Source organism: Anastrepha obliqua, chromosome 5 (assembly GCF_027943255.1).
Source record: "Anastrepha obliqua isolate idAnaObli1 chromosome 5, idAnaObli1_1.0, whole genome shotgun sequence".
Classification (NCBI taxonomy): Eukaryota; Metazoa; Arthropoda; class Insecta; order Diptera; family Tephritidae; genus Anastrepha; species Anastrepha obliqua.
The window spans coordinates 42,666,966-42,684,080 of NC_072896.1; the positions used below are offsets into that span (position 1 = coordinate 42,666,966).

Below are 17,115 nucleotides of genomic sequence, written 5' to 3' on the forward strand. Positions count from 1 at the left end.
CAAATAAAAACCAAAAAAAAAAAAAACATCCAGAGAATTTACGCCGCAGCTTAAATGATACAGTTAAAAAGAGCAAATTAGAAATAAATAAATTTTTAAAATTTTAAGGTATTTAGTACTTTGTACGAAAGGTTTATTGCAGGCCCTTTGAAGTGTACGCGGAATGGAGTCAACAAATTTGTTTGTGTATTCTGGAGTTGTTGTTGTTGTTGTTGTAGCAGTATCTTCGCCCTGTCAGTGTAGTGTAATTACCGGTCGTCTTCGTCTAGCTCATCTAACGGTAGGCCCAGGAAACTGGCAGTTTCGACGGGTTGGGTCCAGAGGGAGAGAGGTATTCTGGAGTAATTTGGTTCGTATATTCAAGTATCGCCTTTTTAAGATCAGATTTGTTATGGAGGTCATATTTTCTTATATTTGTCTTCAAAAGCGGCCATAAATTTTCGATGACGTTCAAATTCGGTGTTTGTGCAGGAGTTTAAAGAATTTTTTTACATTTACATATGCATTAACCACGTTTTTTATTATTTGTGACTTTTGCTTAGGGTCGTTATCTTGATAAAAGCGAAAGTGGTCTTCAATTTGTAATCTTCTAGCGCTTTGAACCAAGTTTTCTTCCAGACATTTTAAATAAACATATTTGTTCATTGTTTCTGCGATATTTCAAACTCCATTCGATGACATATGCGACAAAACTATACTGTTGCCATCATCGTGTTTTATAGTAGATCACAAATTTTAGGGTTTGAGCTCCGTATTGCCCTTGTGCTATATAAAGGGTTTGCCATATGCACCAAATAAGTTTATTTTTAGCTCGTCTGTAAAAAGTACGGTCCTCTAAATTGCTGGGGTTTTATTTAAATGGTCAGGCGCAAACTGCAATCTCTTACTTCTATTCCTTGCACATGCGAAAGGTTTATAACGGGCTATTCTACCGTTTAAATTTGGTTCCCTCAGTATTTTTCGAAGAGTTTCTGGATAGCAAGTCTTACCTAAATCCTTTTTAGCCATCTCAGTTTACTTTGGAGCGCTTGTTGATGGACTTTTCTTCCCTTGGCTCACTAACCACTGACAATCTTTCTTTGTGAAAGTTTTATTTTCATGCATAAGACGATTAATAATATGCTGAACGCGGTCCCATCGTTAAAAAACAAGCATGCATAAAATTAAATATTTCTTTATGTCAAACTCACTCTACCAAAAACGAAACGAAAAAAAAACAATTTCGTTTGTTGAATAGCTGTACTTTTAACTATATCATTTAAGGCCCTGTTGCTGACCCTGGAAAGAGGGGGTTGCCACGTCACAGCTTACGCAGATGACGTAGCAATCGCCGTTAAGGGCAAATATCCTAACACCCTTATGGATATTCTGCGCTCTAACATGGCCACGCTTAGAAGCTGGACTGAGAGCAGGGGACTCGATATAAACCCCTCAAAAACTCAAATAATTCTCTTTACAAAGAAACACAGGCTCCCTATAATCTCCCCGCTAACTCTTAAGGGTGTGGAGATTCCTTTGAAAGAGAATGTCAAGTACCTAGGACTCATATTAGACAGGAAACTCACGTGGAAATCTAATATTGAGGAAAGAGTAAAGAAGGCCAACGTTGCATTATACACTTGCAAAAAAGCGGTCGGTATCAAATGGGGACTTACACCCCGTATTACGCACTGGCTCTATACTTCGGTAGTTAGGCCAATCTTAATGTACGGAATACTTGTATGGTGGCCATCTGCTCAAAAGGCGACTTACGCTAAAACCATGAGTAAGGTCCAAAGAACAGCTTTTTTGTGCATCTCTGGCGCCTTAAGGACTACTCCGAACAAAGCGCTGGAAGTGCTAATCAACTTACCTGCCCTAAATCTGGTAGGAAAACACGTGGCCGCCGCCTCGGCGCTCAGATTAAAAAGTATGGCGCTATGGAAAGACCGGTTCTTTGGCCACGCTTCCATTTTGCACTCTCTGAATAGTCATAAACAAGAAATAGACTACTCTATCCCTAGACTCACCTTTGAAAGACTCTTCAAGACGAGTATACCGTCAAGAAGGGAGTGGCATACAAGAAGGCCATGGAGAAGGGGGGAATTAAACTTTTATACAGACGGCTCCAAGCTAGACGATAAGGTTGGCTACGGAGTTTTCTCGAAAGAATTAGGACTGGAACTATCCGTTCGACTACCAGACTACTGCAGCGTCTATCAGGCAGAGGTATTAGCTATAAAAGAAGTGGCTACATACCTAAATACGCACGCCTTAACAAAAACGACTATAAATATATTCTCGGATAGCCAGGCGGCCATCAAATCAATGAATGCGGCATTACTAAGATCGAAGGTTGCACAGGAATGCCGGGCAGCTCTAAATGATATTAGTGACGTATTCAAGGTCAGCCTCATTTGGGTTCCGGGACATAGAGATATTGAGGGAAACTGTAAAGCAGATGAGCTAGCCAGAAAGGGTACCGCTCTCCAACTGCTGAGCGATAAAAGTACCATTGGAATACCCATGGCCACGAGTAAACTAATAATAAAAAACCACTTTATCCAAGAGGCCAATAGGTCATGGAGAAATGAAGATACGTGTCTAACAGCTAGGCTACTATGGCCGCAAATAAACAGGAAAAGAACAAAGGAATTGCTTAGCCTCTCAAGAGACAATATCTCGAAGGTCGTGGCTTGCTTAACCGGTCACTGGCTATTTGGCAGGCATTCCTCGAGGCTAGGAGTCTTCTCCCATGAATATTGCAGAAGTTGCAGAGATGAGGAAGAGGAAGAAACAGTTGAGCACTTCCTCTGCAATTGTCCAGCCCTAGCTAAAATCAGAGCAGGTTGTCTAGGTAAACACTTTTTTAACTCTCTTACAGAACTGTCGGGCGTGGGGTTGGCATCAATACTACGCTTCATAAGAGCCACGAAATGGTTCCACGAAGGAAGATAAACGAGGTTCCCGTGTAGCACAGTGGTATCACAACGGACCTGTAAGGTCTAAGTGAGTTGGTCGTGCAGACCGACTACCACCATAACCTAACCTAACCATCATTTAAGGCGTGAAATCTCTGTATATAGTTTTTTATTTTTTGCAGTGGACACTTTTTTGTATTTTATGTTGAGAAATGAAATAAAACTAAATATAATAAATAAGATGCCTGCATACTGTGTTTTTTTCATTTTCGCAAAATATTGTGAAATATAGAACACTTTACAAAAAATCGTTTCTGTATGAAATAAGGTATGCGTGACTGTATAATGTAAATAATACTAACCGTGATCATTCAGCCATACAGCCAGTTTATAATATGCCTCGTCCATTAATGTTATTGCACCCGCCAATAAAATCTTCGGTATTACACTTAAACAACATAGAATGCTTTCTTCCGGAAGTTTGGAATCCCACCAATCCTGTAAAGAAATATGTCACACGTAAAAAAATATACGATTTTTGAAAACTACACGTACACACATAAGTAAACTTATAAGCACTCGTTGGTATATATTACATATTTTAAATATTTTTGAAAAATTACAAATGCACCAAAAATATCTGATCAGTTTGTAAATAGTAGAATTCTGGAATTTTACATACATTGAGACTACAAATTGAAATTATTAAACAAATTTTAATTTTAAATCTTAAATGTATGTATGTATATACTTTATATTATATATTGGGTTAGGGGCTAAGTTCATAGCGTTTTTATGTTTCCTTTTATTTTACAATGATTTCTTTGGTAAGGTAAGTATTCTTTCGTTAAAACTCGTTCTGTTCTACAAAACTATGTGAATTGTATTTTTGAGGTATTTAATTTTTCATTCGTTTTGAGGCTTAAAAATCGAATACCCCCGATTCAAAAATCAACATTTTCGACACCTGTTCTTCTTTGCTTTTCATCGAGGTCAAAAAGCTGCCGAAGCAGCCCGCGACATTTGAGAGGTGTATGGAGAAGGTGTCATAGGCGAATCTACAGCACGGAAATGGATTACAAAGTTCAAAAATGGCGATGACATTTCGGTGACACGTCCGGCAGCGAAAGGCCTTCTGAATTCGATGAAGAACGTCTCAAATTTCTTTTGAAGCAAAACGGTCGCCAAACCAGCCGTGAATTGGCGGGAAAAATAAACTGCGATAATAAAACGATTTTCAATCACCTTCATTCAATGGGACTTACTGAAAAATTGAGAGCCTGGGTGCCTCACGAGCTCAACCAAAAAAAAAAACAAAGGAAGTCGACTTCAAATGGCTTCTTAGCCTATCGCCCGCCATCGAGGAACACGCGGTCATATACAGCGCTTTTTGTACCAAATCTTCACGGGAGACGAAAAATGGTGCCTATACATCAATACAAAGTAAATATGGGAGTGGATAGCACCAGGAAATACGCCAAAGCTGAAAGTTAAGCCGGATCTTCATCCAAAGATGATCATAATATGTGTTTGGTGGGGCTGGGAGGGCATGATGCTTTGGGAAATGCTCGAAAATAATGCCACGGTCAACAAGGAGCTCTACATTGTCCAGCGCACCGCGTGAATAAGGCCATTCGACTGAAAATACCTGATCGACATGGTCCAACCATACTCCTTCAAGAAAACGCCAGACTCCATTTTGCACAAGTCGCCAAAGCCGCACTCCAATACCTCGAATGGGAGGTCCTTCAGCATCCGCCGTATTCTCCGGACCTTGTACCGACCGATTACCATCTTTCCCGCTCCCTGTCAAACCATATGAAGAGCGTTACCTTCGATAACAAAGAGGTCGAGAGGTGGGAAGAGGTTGTAAACAACATAGGAAAATATATAATTGATTAACTTATTGATATAATTATTGTTTTTTGTTTAAATAAAAGTCTTCGGAAAAACGCTACGAACTTATTCCCCAACCTAATATATTAATCTTTACTTTTGAGAGTAGTTTAATAAAAAAATAAATGTATGAATTATGAATATCATATATAAATTCATCTTTGCTGCAGGATGTTGAATCTATAATAATATTTTTTCTGCATATTTATGCATCTACCGATAATATATAGTACTTTACTGACATACATAACGCAATCTTGGAAAATGAAAAATTACTTGATGAAAAACAATGTAGAAATATATGGATGTATGTGTGTGTATCGCTACTAAAATGTTATTCGACTAATTGTCTACATGTCTACATGTCACAATGATGTGATTTAGGACTACTAAAAATCGTTTTTCAGCTTATTTATGGTTTTATTTCCGGTATCAGCGTTTAGCGTTTTGGATCTTGTGAGTGCTTAAGTGCTCACTTTGTCTTTAGAAATTTAGAATTTCTTTCAATCAAGAATTGAACTCCGTCTTTATGTTATGTCACATTTTATATATATTTGAATATTTTTTCCAGTGAAGCAAGGAAAAATTCTACTGGAGAATCTTCCCACATACCCACAAAACCGTTTTTGGGTTATTACAAATCATCTATCTATCTAGGAGATGGAAATAGAAAACATCCGACAAAACTCATCTCCCTCTCGTAAATTATTGTGCAAATTTCCTTTTTGCTTATTATACAAAAATTTCTAGATAAAGTAAATAAGTTCAAAATTTTACGGCAAGTAGTTTATGTGTTTTGTTGGGTTTGCAACTAATAATGCGAATTTCTCTCAGTTGCATTTTTAAGTTTGCAGACGTAGTAAAAATGTCAAACACATTTTGTTATTTGATAGTTGGCGATTCAGTTGTCAATCAGTAAAAAAAGTTTTTTGATCGGTTGCGTAGTTTTCGTTTGGCGTTCGTTGAAATATGGAAAATCAAAGGAAACATTTTCGTCATATTTTGCTTTTTTATTTCCGCCAAGGGAAAACCGCATCGCAAGCTCATAAAAAGTTATGTTCTGTTTATGGTGACGAAGCCTTAAAAGAACGGCAGTGTCAAAATTGGTTTGCCAAATTTCGTTCTGGTGATTTTTCGCTAAAAAATTGAAAAACGCTCTGGTCGTCCAGTTGAAGTTGATGACGCCCTAATCAAAGTAATAATCGATTCGGATCGTCACAGTACAACACGTGAGATTGCAGAGAAAGTTCATGTATCACAAAAATGCATTAAAAATCACTTAAAACAACTTGGCTATGTTCAAAAACTCGATACACGGGTTCCTCACGAACTGATAGAAGCGCATTTAACGCAACGCATTACCAGCTGCGATTTGCTAAAGAAACGTAATGAAAATTATCCATTTTTAAAACGTCTGAGAACTGGCGATGAAAAATGGGAACGGAAAAGATCATGAAACAGACCAGGTGAACCAACTCAAACAACATGAAAAGCTGATATTCATCAAAAGAAGGTTTTGTTATCAGTTTGGTGGGATTATAAAGGAATTGTCTGCTTTGAACTCTTACCACCCAACCGAACGATCAATTCTGTCTACATTGAACAACTAACGAAACAATGCAGTTGAAGAAAAGCGGCCCGAATTGGCAAATCGAAAAGGTATTGTATTCCATCAGGATAATGCAAGGCCACACACATCTTTGGCCACTCGGCAAAAATTATTGGAGCTTGGTTGGTATGTTTTGCCACATCCATCATATAGTGCTGACCTTGCACCATCTGATTACTTTTTGTTTCGATCTTTACAAAACTCCTTGAATGGTAAAAATTTCAATAATGATGATGATGTCAAATCGTACCTGATTCAGTTTTTTGCTAATAAAAACCAGAAGTTTTATGAACGTGGGATTATGATGCTGCCTGAAAGATGACAAAAGGTCATTGATCAAAATTGGCAATACATTACAGAATATATTACAGAAATTACAGATAAAAAATCCGCAATTACTTAGTTGCCAACCCAATACTTTTGTTTTATATAGGATAACCAAATACGAGTAAGAACGATAGCAAATAAATTTAAATAAAACAATGGTGTAAGATATGAAATTCTAGCTTTAAAAATAGAGCTGTATTCATGTCTTTATGTATGGAATAGCTCATTATTCAAATGGCCGTCTCGGCTTTGCTTGCAGTACTTCCGACCGCTTGGACCAATTTTTGATAACTTGCTCTTATATTTGCTGCGTCACTCTGGTCATGCGTATGCTGGCTACGAGCTCGACTTGTTAGCATAGGCTAAGGTTTTGACAAGGGTGATAGATTACAAAATTTGGCCATCCGAAACAAAATTGTGCGAGTAATTTCGGTTGCCTCGATCCCCGGTGACGCGCTCTCATTTCACACACTCGTTCAATCAGCGTAATTCTGCCCTCTCATTTCACACACTCGTTCAATTAGTCATTGTTCAGACGGCAACGAAGTAACATAAGTGAAGGCTGCGTTGATTTTTGTTTGTATCACCAACACAACCTAAGTTTCTTTTTAAACAAACTGCCGTTATAACCCCGGTAACATGAGCAAATCAGCTCATTGCTGCAAAACCGCTGGGAGCCGTTAACCGGTAGGTCTGATGTTGTCAACATCTCTGCATTCCGTACATCGTGGGATTTTGACGTAGTCTCAGAGCAAATAATCGAAGAGTTTCAATTCTCATGATCGCGGTAGCCGATTGATGATAGCTTACCGTGAGATGACGTCAAATTTATTTCCCACAACTTCGAGCGCTGCGTCACTTGTATAGCATTTAGCGACATCTTATGAGATCTACACAAACAATATCATACACTTGCTCTATGATTTCTGATATTGTTGCCCTGTTGTGGACGTCCAATATGTGGTTCATCTTCAACCCTTCTACGAGCACGTCGTAATTCTACTACCCATCGATGCACAGTTGGAAATGGGCGAGCAAATATTTAATTGAATATTTGTATAATTTTTTATGAATTCCTGTTGCTGATAAACCTTCTGAAACAAAGAATTTATCACTGCACGATATGTGGTGCTTTCCTATGTTAAAAAAGTACAATGACACACCGACTTCAAGTAGCTTGCAAATAAAGAATGAATTGGCAGACCGCAGTGAAACTTTTTGTGTGCTCAAATGAAAAATGAAATATTAGAATGGCGTTAAAATCTTGATTCTTATACTAGTCGGTAGGTATCGCTTTCAATACTTTTCAACCCTACTGTATATAACTACATACATATACAAAATAGGAAATAGAAAGTAGTACACAAATTAGGGGTCGGACCGAATCTTATACATCATATTTTCAAATGTTTTAACACATTCCGATTTGTAATCGAGTTTTACTCGGCGACGGGTAATTGTGATTTGTGCTCACAATTTGCATAATTACTAATATGTATGTATATGTAGGTATGTGTTCATTTTTATCAGGAACATGACAAGAATTTTTCAAATGTGCTTTCACAATGCCAATAGCTTAAGAGCGGGGCGTTGATTTATTTTAAGTATGTAAGTATAACGAAATACACAAATAAAGGATAAAAACTTATAATAACCTTGTGCAAATTATACATGCATTGAGCAATTCCTCTATCAGGTATGTTATTGTGATCCAGCCAATCCTGTAAAAAAGTAAATGTATTGCATGAAATGAGTTTTGTGAATTTTGATTAAAACATAAATGGGAAACTATCTCACTATCATTCTTATTGTTTTGGCAAATTGATCAAAACCAGCTTAATATGAATATAAATAAAAATGTCAAATGTGAGTAACTGTTGAAAAAACATTTAGAAATACCATTTTGGTAGTACTAAGCAAATTGTATTGTAATAATTTGCAATGTTTAGCGCTACGTTGGGAGAAGATGTAGTGAGACAAGAAAAAAGGGTAAATAAAAGAACAAAAAGTTATTTCTTATGCCATAATAGTTATTATGTTGTGTTTTATTTTAAAAATTTATACTTATAAAAACACCTTTTTTCGGATAAATATAGTATTATGATGAAGCTAACACTGCAATACTGCAGAGGAGCTTGTACTTATCCGAGGAATCTGGGTCATAAGAAACATGACCTGCGAATTAAACTTTGATGCCTGCCAAGTGTTGTCAACCCATTGTTATTGGCGCTAACTCTAACTCCCACCATTCACTAATGGGCTCGAACAACTCCAACACTCGAGGTAAGTCACTTCTCGATTTTATATTAACCTATACTTTAGCTATAAACAAACATGGGAAAAGCCCACTTTTCTCACGACTAACAGAGATGAGGTTCTGTATATAATACAGGTCTCGCGTGCTGTCTCCAGCAGTTTCAATGACCGGCATGCTTCCAGGGAGCTCTCCCTTTCCATAACATCACCACATTTCTTTTGAACTCTTTTTGAAAGCTCCCAACCTCTCACGTTACAGAACGAGAGCAGACTGGACAAAATACAAGGCGGCCACTATCGCTTACTCCACAAACACGCTTCTCTCGGTACGCGCAGCTTACTGTTAAGAACTGAGGCTACGAACTCTTCTAGGATAAAGGCTATTTCTCTGGGCCAGCTTGACACATCATATAAAATTAATGTATATGTTATGTATGCTTTTAAATCATCATATCCTAAAGGCCAGTGGAGAACACTCTAGTGGAGTCCGCAGATTACGGCCTTGAGGAGGGACACCAAGAAGATTTTTAATTTATATATGTAGATATTTAATTTGCGGCCGCCGTGGCCGAATGGGTTGGTGCGTGACTACCATTCGGAATTCAGAGAGTGAACGTCGGTTCGAATCTCGGTGAAAGATCAAAAAATTAAGAAAAGGTTTTTTTAATAGCGGGCGCCCCTTGGCAGGCAATGGCAAACTTCCGAGTGTATTTCTGGCATGAAAAAGCTCCTCATAAAGAAAAGATCTGCCGTTCGGAGTCGGCTTGAAACTGTAGGTCCCTCCATTTGTGGAACAACATCAAGACGCACACCACAAATAGGAGGAGGAGCTCGGCCAAACACCCAAAGCTATATATTATATATATATAGATATTTAATTTTCCAATAAGGATGCCCTGAAAATCTTCAAAAAGCCATCGGAAGAGAATTCTGGAAAGACTTCTGTGGACTCCTGAAGACAACTATGTATGAAATCGATTACGAAAAATATTATCGAAAAAATACGACTTCCCTGAATTGCAGCCACAAGCCAAACGGTGACTGACCTCTTCAATCAACGAAATGACAGGCATCGCAATGAACGCCCAGTTTCTCGGGTGCACTGAGGGCCCTGTCATACACACTCTTAACTTGAGGACCTGGAGTATCTCTGCGAATGTGATAAGTCATAAAAAGGAATAATTGCCAATTAGGTGCTTCCAATCGTAAAAATCTTTAGGACCAGATGGTATCTTTCTCGCTGAATTACAAGTGACCTATTACCTTCTAAGTCCCCTCCTCACAAATATCTACAAGGCTTGCTTCAATCTTCGTCATCTACTGAGGAATATGTACTAAGACGAGGGTGGTATTCGACCTCAAAGGATGACAGGTCCGTGAGGTATGTCCGTCGCCACGGCTGAACTCTAAATTGTAGACAAACTAGAATGGATACATGCCTTCAAGGAATTTAGGTATCTCTTTCGATAGAGTGGGCTTTTAAAAACATCTACCCGGATGCTGTTATCAATATGTCCGTATCGGCCACTGCTAGAATTTGTTCGCCCACTTCTTGAGAAAATGACCATTATCTCAGGGATGGGAGAGATGACTATTACTAGCCACGTAGCGAAGGGTAGTCCTCAGGGTGGGAATCAAGGTTGGAAAATATGGTATCCAAGGGCGAAATGGAAAGGGTACAAAGGGCATCGCTGCCTTCTACTCCAACCAAATCTCTTGAGACCCTATTAGATCCTCTGTCTATAGATATTTATGGCAAATTGCGGGCTAAGTGCAATGCAATCAGACTAAATGCATGCCTACCCGGGAAATATTTCAAATTTGGGCACTCAAATGTTTTCTTTCAGGCAATAACAAAAGCCTTGCAGACGATATCTACATTTTCACCGATAGATTTACCATTTTAGGCAGACAATTTTTTATAAATTAGAAGATCGCAATACTGTGGAAATTAGGAATCTTATAAAATTTTTAAAAAGTACACTCTGGGTTTAGAAGAGATAAAGACAAGTTCCCCACGTGCCATCACAATTGACTATGAGCCTGTAAGTCTCCGACAGTGGACAACCGCTTCAATCTAACCCAACCTAACCTAATGACCTTGATCTAGGGTCGGTGATTATCCTCACTACCGGCTCAAGACTAAATAATAGGGTAAGGAGTGACGTCCACTTTACGGCAACGTCTATCAATCATTAATAAGATTTTGCATAACCACTTTGTGGAAAAAAGGCTTGTCCGCGTTAGATACCACACAACTTAAGAATCACCCGGAAAACGCGACTGGACTAAGGAATTTGAAAACGGGTTCAAACGAAAGCAAAGTGTGGATCATCAAGAAGAATATTCTGATAAACAAAAATGTTTTCAACCAACAATGTTTCTTTTAGAATTATAAATAACAAGCCCCTTATCATCCAAATTTACCGCGGATAGTCACGCCACGAAAAATTATCATTTTACATATTCATATTCACATATGATAAAATTAAAGTTGGGAATCTCTAAGATTTCTACCGAACGTATACAGTCTGTGTCAGAAAACATGAATCGCGGTTATTCATTAAGTATGGTAGATATATACATATTTAACATTTTTTCACATGAAAGTATGTACAAAACTACGAGTCGCAATTACGCAATAAGTCATGTACCATAGTCTCCATCGTTGTCAAGTAAAGCCTGGCATCTTCTCGGCATGCTTTGAACCAGCTTTTCTGCGTAGCTTGCGAAAAGAGGACCACATTTTGCGAACTTGACGCACGAGTTGCTTTAAATCGTGGACTGGCTTTCCGGCAAGATGCGTTTTCATAATTCCCCACATATTTTCAATGGGTGTAGCGTCTGGGGACTGGGAAGGCCAGTCCATTATTGTGACGCCATTTTCTTGTTTTGTGGTTTCTCAATGTGTTTTTCTGAGAGCAGTGGTTTTGATAATGTGGGATGGTAGGATATGCTCGCCTTCTTCAGTCGTTCGATGGTGTTGATACTCACATCCATTCCTCCCTTTGTAACAAGAATTGTGCGTACTTGGCGTAGTCGCAAAGAAGGGTCCCGCCTAAAAAGTTGGACGATCACTTTATCCTGCTTTTTTTCGTCACTCGCTTCAAGCCGCGCTCGGAAAAGTCATCAACATTTTTGTACACTTTATACCGCTGATTCCACATGACAACAAACTTTTTGATTTTTTAATTACTTTTGCAGTCGCGGCGTAAAATAATTTCGACCCTTTCGAATGCGTGCATAAAAATACCGCCTCAAAACGCTTCGTGTAGTTCTCACTCATTTTTGTTTGGTTGCGTTTACGGGAAAGTTTCGAACGACACTAACCTGGAGTTAACACTGGCGTCGTAGTCCTTGAGTGGGACTATCACGGAGCAAAAAGCAGAATGAAATATATCTTGAAGTTACAAGAAAAAAACCAGTTCTTTTCTTCTGACACAGACTGTATAATTGGTCAACTTATCTTATTGTAATGGCAACGGGTTTAGAATCAACACTTTACTTTCACAGTAGCACAGCAAGAGACTATTAAAAAAACACACAAGCTTTCAACGCCGAATAGAGGTGGTGATACAAAATAAGAGAGGAAATACTAAATAATGCAATTGTTAAAATAAAAATGTCTAAAGTAAACTTTAAAACGTTGTTTAATTAATAAAAGAATTTAAATATGAGTATAAACATTGTTAAAAATTATGAACTACCAACTTAAATGCGAAAATCCTCTTAATCAAAATTAACGTAACGTACTACTACTACGCTTGCCGTGTATTCACTAGCTAATAATAAATGAAATCAAGTAAGGAAACTTTTTAATTCGGTCCGAACCGAACTTTATATACTCGGTGCTCATTTTAGTAAAATTTAAAAAGGCGTAATCGAAATATACGAATTTATCCTAAAATGGATTTGCCCCGCTTATTTCCTGCAATTTTTCCTTCATCCTATTTCTTTTTTTTTTTTTTTGTTTATAACTTTTACCAAACTTGAGTAATTTTACTTATAATACTTCATTTATAACAGGCATACCAAGATTTAGCCTTTTTTGAAAAATGCCGTTATGTGGGAGATGGACATTGTTATTGACCGACTTCGCCCTTTTTCAATACCAATCTACCAAAGTTTCATTAAAATTTCTCTCTTATCATTGGTAACATATATACATACATCTGACTATATTTATCTTGATTCCTCATTGTTGTTACATACCTGATTGAGCGTGAACTGCTCTACGACACATCAGATGGTCACAATACAAAAGCGATAACGTCTGGTGCAGCTCAAGGATCTATTTTCGACCCCGATCTCTGGAATCTGAGCTACGATGAGATATTGAGTATAGAAATGCCAGAAGATACATATTTAGTGGGATACGCGGATGATATAGTAGCGGTCATGCTAACTCGGCATACTGCGGACGCTAGAAGGAAGCTGATCCAAGTCATGATAAGGACGCAAATATGGCTTGAAGGCCACAGCCTGGAACTCGCCAAACATAAAACCGAAGTCATCTTTATGACACGAGGTCAGCATGCAAATAGGCGACACGTCGTTAGTGACCCAAAAAGCAGTAAAATACTTAGGTTTTCAACTTGATTGCAGGCTTGCTTTCTGGGCTCAGATAAGGCATGCCGCTACCAAAGCAGCAAAGCTCACGGGTATGCTAAGTAGATTAATGGCAAACATCGGTGGACCAACACAGAGCAAGGGAAAGCTAATTATGGTGGCCACAAACTCAATCCTCCTTCACGGCAGCGAAATATGAGGAATTGTACTAAACTGCAAAGCACTGGAGGCTGTGCAACGAACAGCGGCACTCAGAGTTGCCTCAGCCTACCGCACTGTCTCAGGTGCAGCAATTTTCTTGATCAGCGGTCAGATACCCATCGGCCTCATGGTCCGGGAACGAATGGATGCGTGGGACTCCAAGAAGAAACATGTCATCTCTAGCTTCTCAGAACGGAGATGTCAAACCATGCTGCGGTGGCAAAGCCAATGGGACACTGAACCGAGGGGCAGATGGACGGCGAAACTTATTCTATCAATTGACAAATGGGTCTAAAGAAACTTCGGAGAAGTGAACTACTTCTTATCTCAGTTCCTCTCGGGTCACGGATACTTCCGGAGATACCTATACCGTATGGGCAAGGTTACCGGTTCCAAGTGCATATACTGCGAAGCGCTGAGCGATGACGCTGAACACACGTTTTTTAGTTGAGCTTTGAGGGAGCAGATTGGCGACATCGCACCGAGCACCATAATCAGCAAAATGCTCGAACGCGAGGACAGCTGGAACGCGGTAAAGAAATACATCGGGAACGTACTACGAAAAAAAAAAGATTGACCTCTACACAGGGCAACAAAGCGAAGCCGCACATATAGAGACACAAGAAGATGAGCCTATAGCATGAGAGATCTCTACAAATATGGTGGACCCAGACAAGGGTGAATAGAATTGGTCTTTTATGGATGCCGTTCTGGGCCCTCCCGAACTAATATAGAGAGTAGTTCCGGGAAGGGTGTCTCCCCAGAAGGAGAGGAGGTATCGTTTTAGTGGTCACACCACACGATGCAGTAGACGACAGTCGCTGTAAGTGCGAAAGCATTTTGAACCCTACCTCACCCACAAAAACAAAAAAAAAAAAAAAAATGGTGTTACATACATACAACAGTTATGTGAGCAAAATTATATAATGCCATTGGGTATAAGTGCGAGCGGATATAAAAATCACTAAACAGGATAGTTGAAGTTCCAACAAAATCCATTTTGCTTTATTAAAAGGAATTGCGATAATTTCTTATTTGTTAGCTAAGGACTACTAACACATTTAAAACAAGGAAATTTAAATTAACTTTTTGTACTCTAATAACCCATTTTGAGATAATTAGATATAGTATGTATGTATGTCCAAACGTATACAAAAATGTAGCGAGACAAAAGCCGAGGTAAACTTCAATTTACTCTACTCAGGCAACTCTATATAATTTTTGCAAAACAATAGTAAACAGTTTAATTTTTTTGAAGTTCAATTATGAATTTATTTTTACTTGAAATTTTCGCATTAATATATTTTTAAAATTTTCACAGGAGCACTGGATTAATGTTTACCTTTTGGTGTGAATGTTGCATATTTACTAGCGAACTTACCTGGAAACGTAACATCAGGAACATAACTACAAAAACCAGAGCCAAACACATCCCAATGACAGGAAAACTAACTAAATAACGAAAAGCACGACGTTTCCACGCGGGAGCTTCCTTTGGTTCTAGACGTCCAGTTACGTTATTTTCTACTAAAGTACCCTGAAAAAAGAAATGCATTTAATATACATATTATTAAAAAAGAAACAATAAACAGACAAAACAATATAAAGATTAAACTATTTATTAAAAAAAAATATTTAAAAATGTTTTCAGCCAAAAAAACGTGTACTTTCAATTATCCTAATATTTATTTCGTAACCAAATTCGAACTGTTGCGAAACGAATTCTTAATACGACTTTGTGCCGAGGAACATCATGAATGAATTGAACACTTTTGTCATTCCCCAGGGTGTTTTGCCAAACTATTTTTCTAGTGAAAAAAATTGTGGTACATTTGCCCAAGCTAAAGAGCAAAACCTTCAAATATCCTAGAAACACAAACTGGGGTCTGTTTAGGAAAGTGCTATTGCAAAAACCAATGAGACCTCGCAGCTTCAGCTCCTGTGTTGAACTGGAAGAGAGTATTAGAACAGTAACAAGGGTACTTAATAAAGCATATCACGCAGCATGCACTCCCCTACGATTAAAATGCAGATCAAAGCCACCTTGGTGGAACAAGGAGCTGGGGTCAAAAAGGCACAGCTTAACAGTATTCTATAAACTGGCTCGAGTAGCCGATAATGAATCCTGCTGGGAGGAATATAACGATCTACGACGAACATATAAGAAAGAGATACGTAGGGCCAAAAGAGAATCATGGAAAGACTTCCGTGGCAGTATAGAAATCACAAACGAAGCGGCTAAACTCAGGAAAATGTTATCACAACACCCGACTATGCCCAACTTAATACGTAAATCCAAGGGGGAGTGGACTGATAGTTGTGAAGAATCACTACAAGATGTAGTCAGTACGCATTTTCCAGGATGCATAGACTACTTAGGTCTGGCGCCTGTAAGAAATTACGTAGTAAACATCCCGAAAGACATTATTACAACTCAAAAAATAGAGTGGGCAATAAGCACTTTTGCCCCATTTAAATAACCGGGTTTAAATGGAATTTTTCCGGCCATACTCCAAAGGATGGGCAATCTGTTGGGACCATGACTAAAAGCGATGTACAAGGATGTCTGAGATTTAATTATGTGCCAGTACTCTGGAGAGAAGCAAGGGTTGTGTTTATACCGAAAGCAGGTAAAAGCAACCCCACACTCTCAAATGAATATAGGCCAACCAGTTTGACCTCATTTCTCCTGAAAACGCTTGAGAAAATCCTCGACGTACACATTAAAGCAAATAGTATGTCAGACTTTATGTCTAAGGCACAACGCGAATATATTACTATTTTCATAACAAATCAAACAAAATCCTCTGTTGAACGGACGTGAACTCCTCATAGCCGGACAAAATATAAAAAATGCTTAGAGGCTGGCTTGACTAAAAAAATTATAAATGCCTTAGAGACAATACATTTCGTAAAAGAAACTTGGGCAAAGTTTAAACAGAAACCATAAGAAATGTTATATTTTTTCAAAGTCGAAGCTGGCGCCAAAGTAACAGTGAATGACGAACGCCATCGCGCCATGATAAACGACTGTTTGATGTCGGAAACTAAAGCCCGTGATCTCCACAACATTTGGTTCCAACTAGATGGCGTTACTTGCCATAGAGCCCGTGAAATAATGGATTTACTGCGTCGTTGTTCAGGTGAGCAATTTATCTCTAGTCTCGGACCAGTGGATTGGCCACCAAGATCGTGTGATAACACACCTTTGAACTTTTATTTGTGGAAGGTATGTAAAGTCTACATGATTTGTGAATAAATAAGCTTCGATTGAGGCATTGGAAGTCAACATTACTAAAGTTATTCACGAGATACCGATCGCAGTCATTCAAACTTAATGTTTACGGATGGCCGAAT

General features: G+C 38.5%; 1 protein-coding gene across 1 annotated transcript in view; it reads right to left on the reverse strand.

Annotated features, from left to right (window-relative positions):
- The window catches only part of LOC129248445 (uncharacterized), a 79,415-nt gene that overhangs the window by 42,830 nt on the left and 19,470 nt on the right, over positions 1–17,115 (reverse strand). The window contains exons 5-7 of the mRNA XM_054887995.1: positions 15,140–15,295; positions 8,388–8,453; positions 3,263–3,398 (exon numbers count right to left, since the gene is read on the reverse strand). Coding sequence (XP_054743970.1) covers positions 3,263–3,398; positions 8,388–8,453; positions 15,140–15,295 — 358 coding nt within the window. The remainder of the gene's footprint in view (positions 1–3,262; positions 3,399–8,387; positions 8,454–15,139; positions 15,296–17,115) is intronic.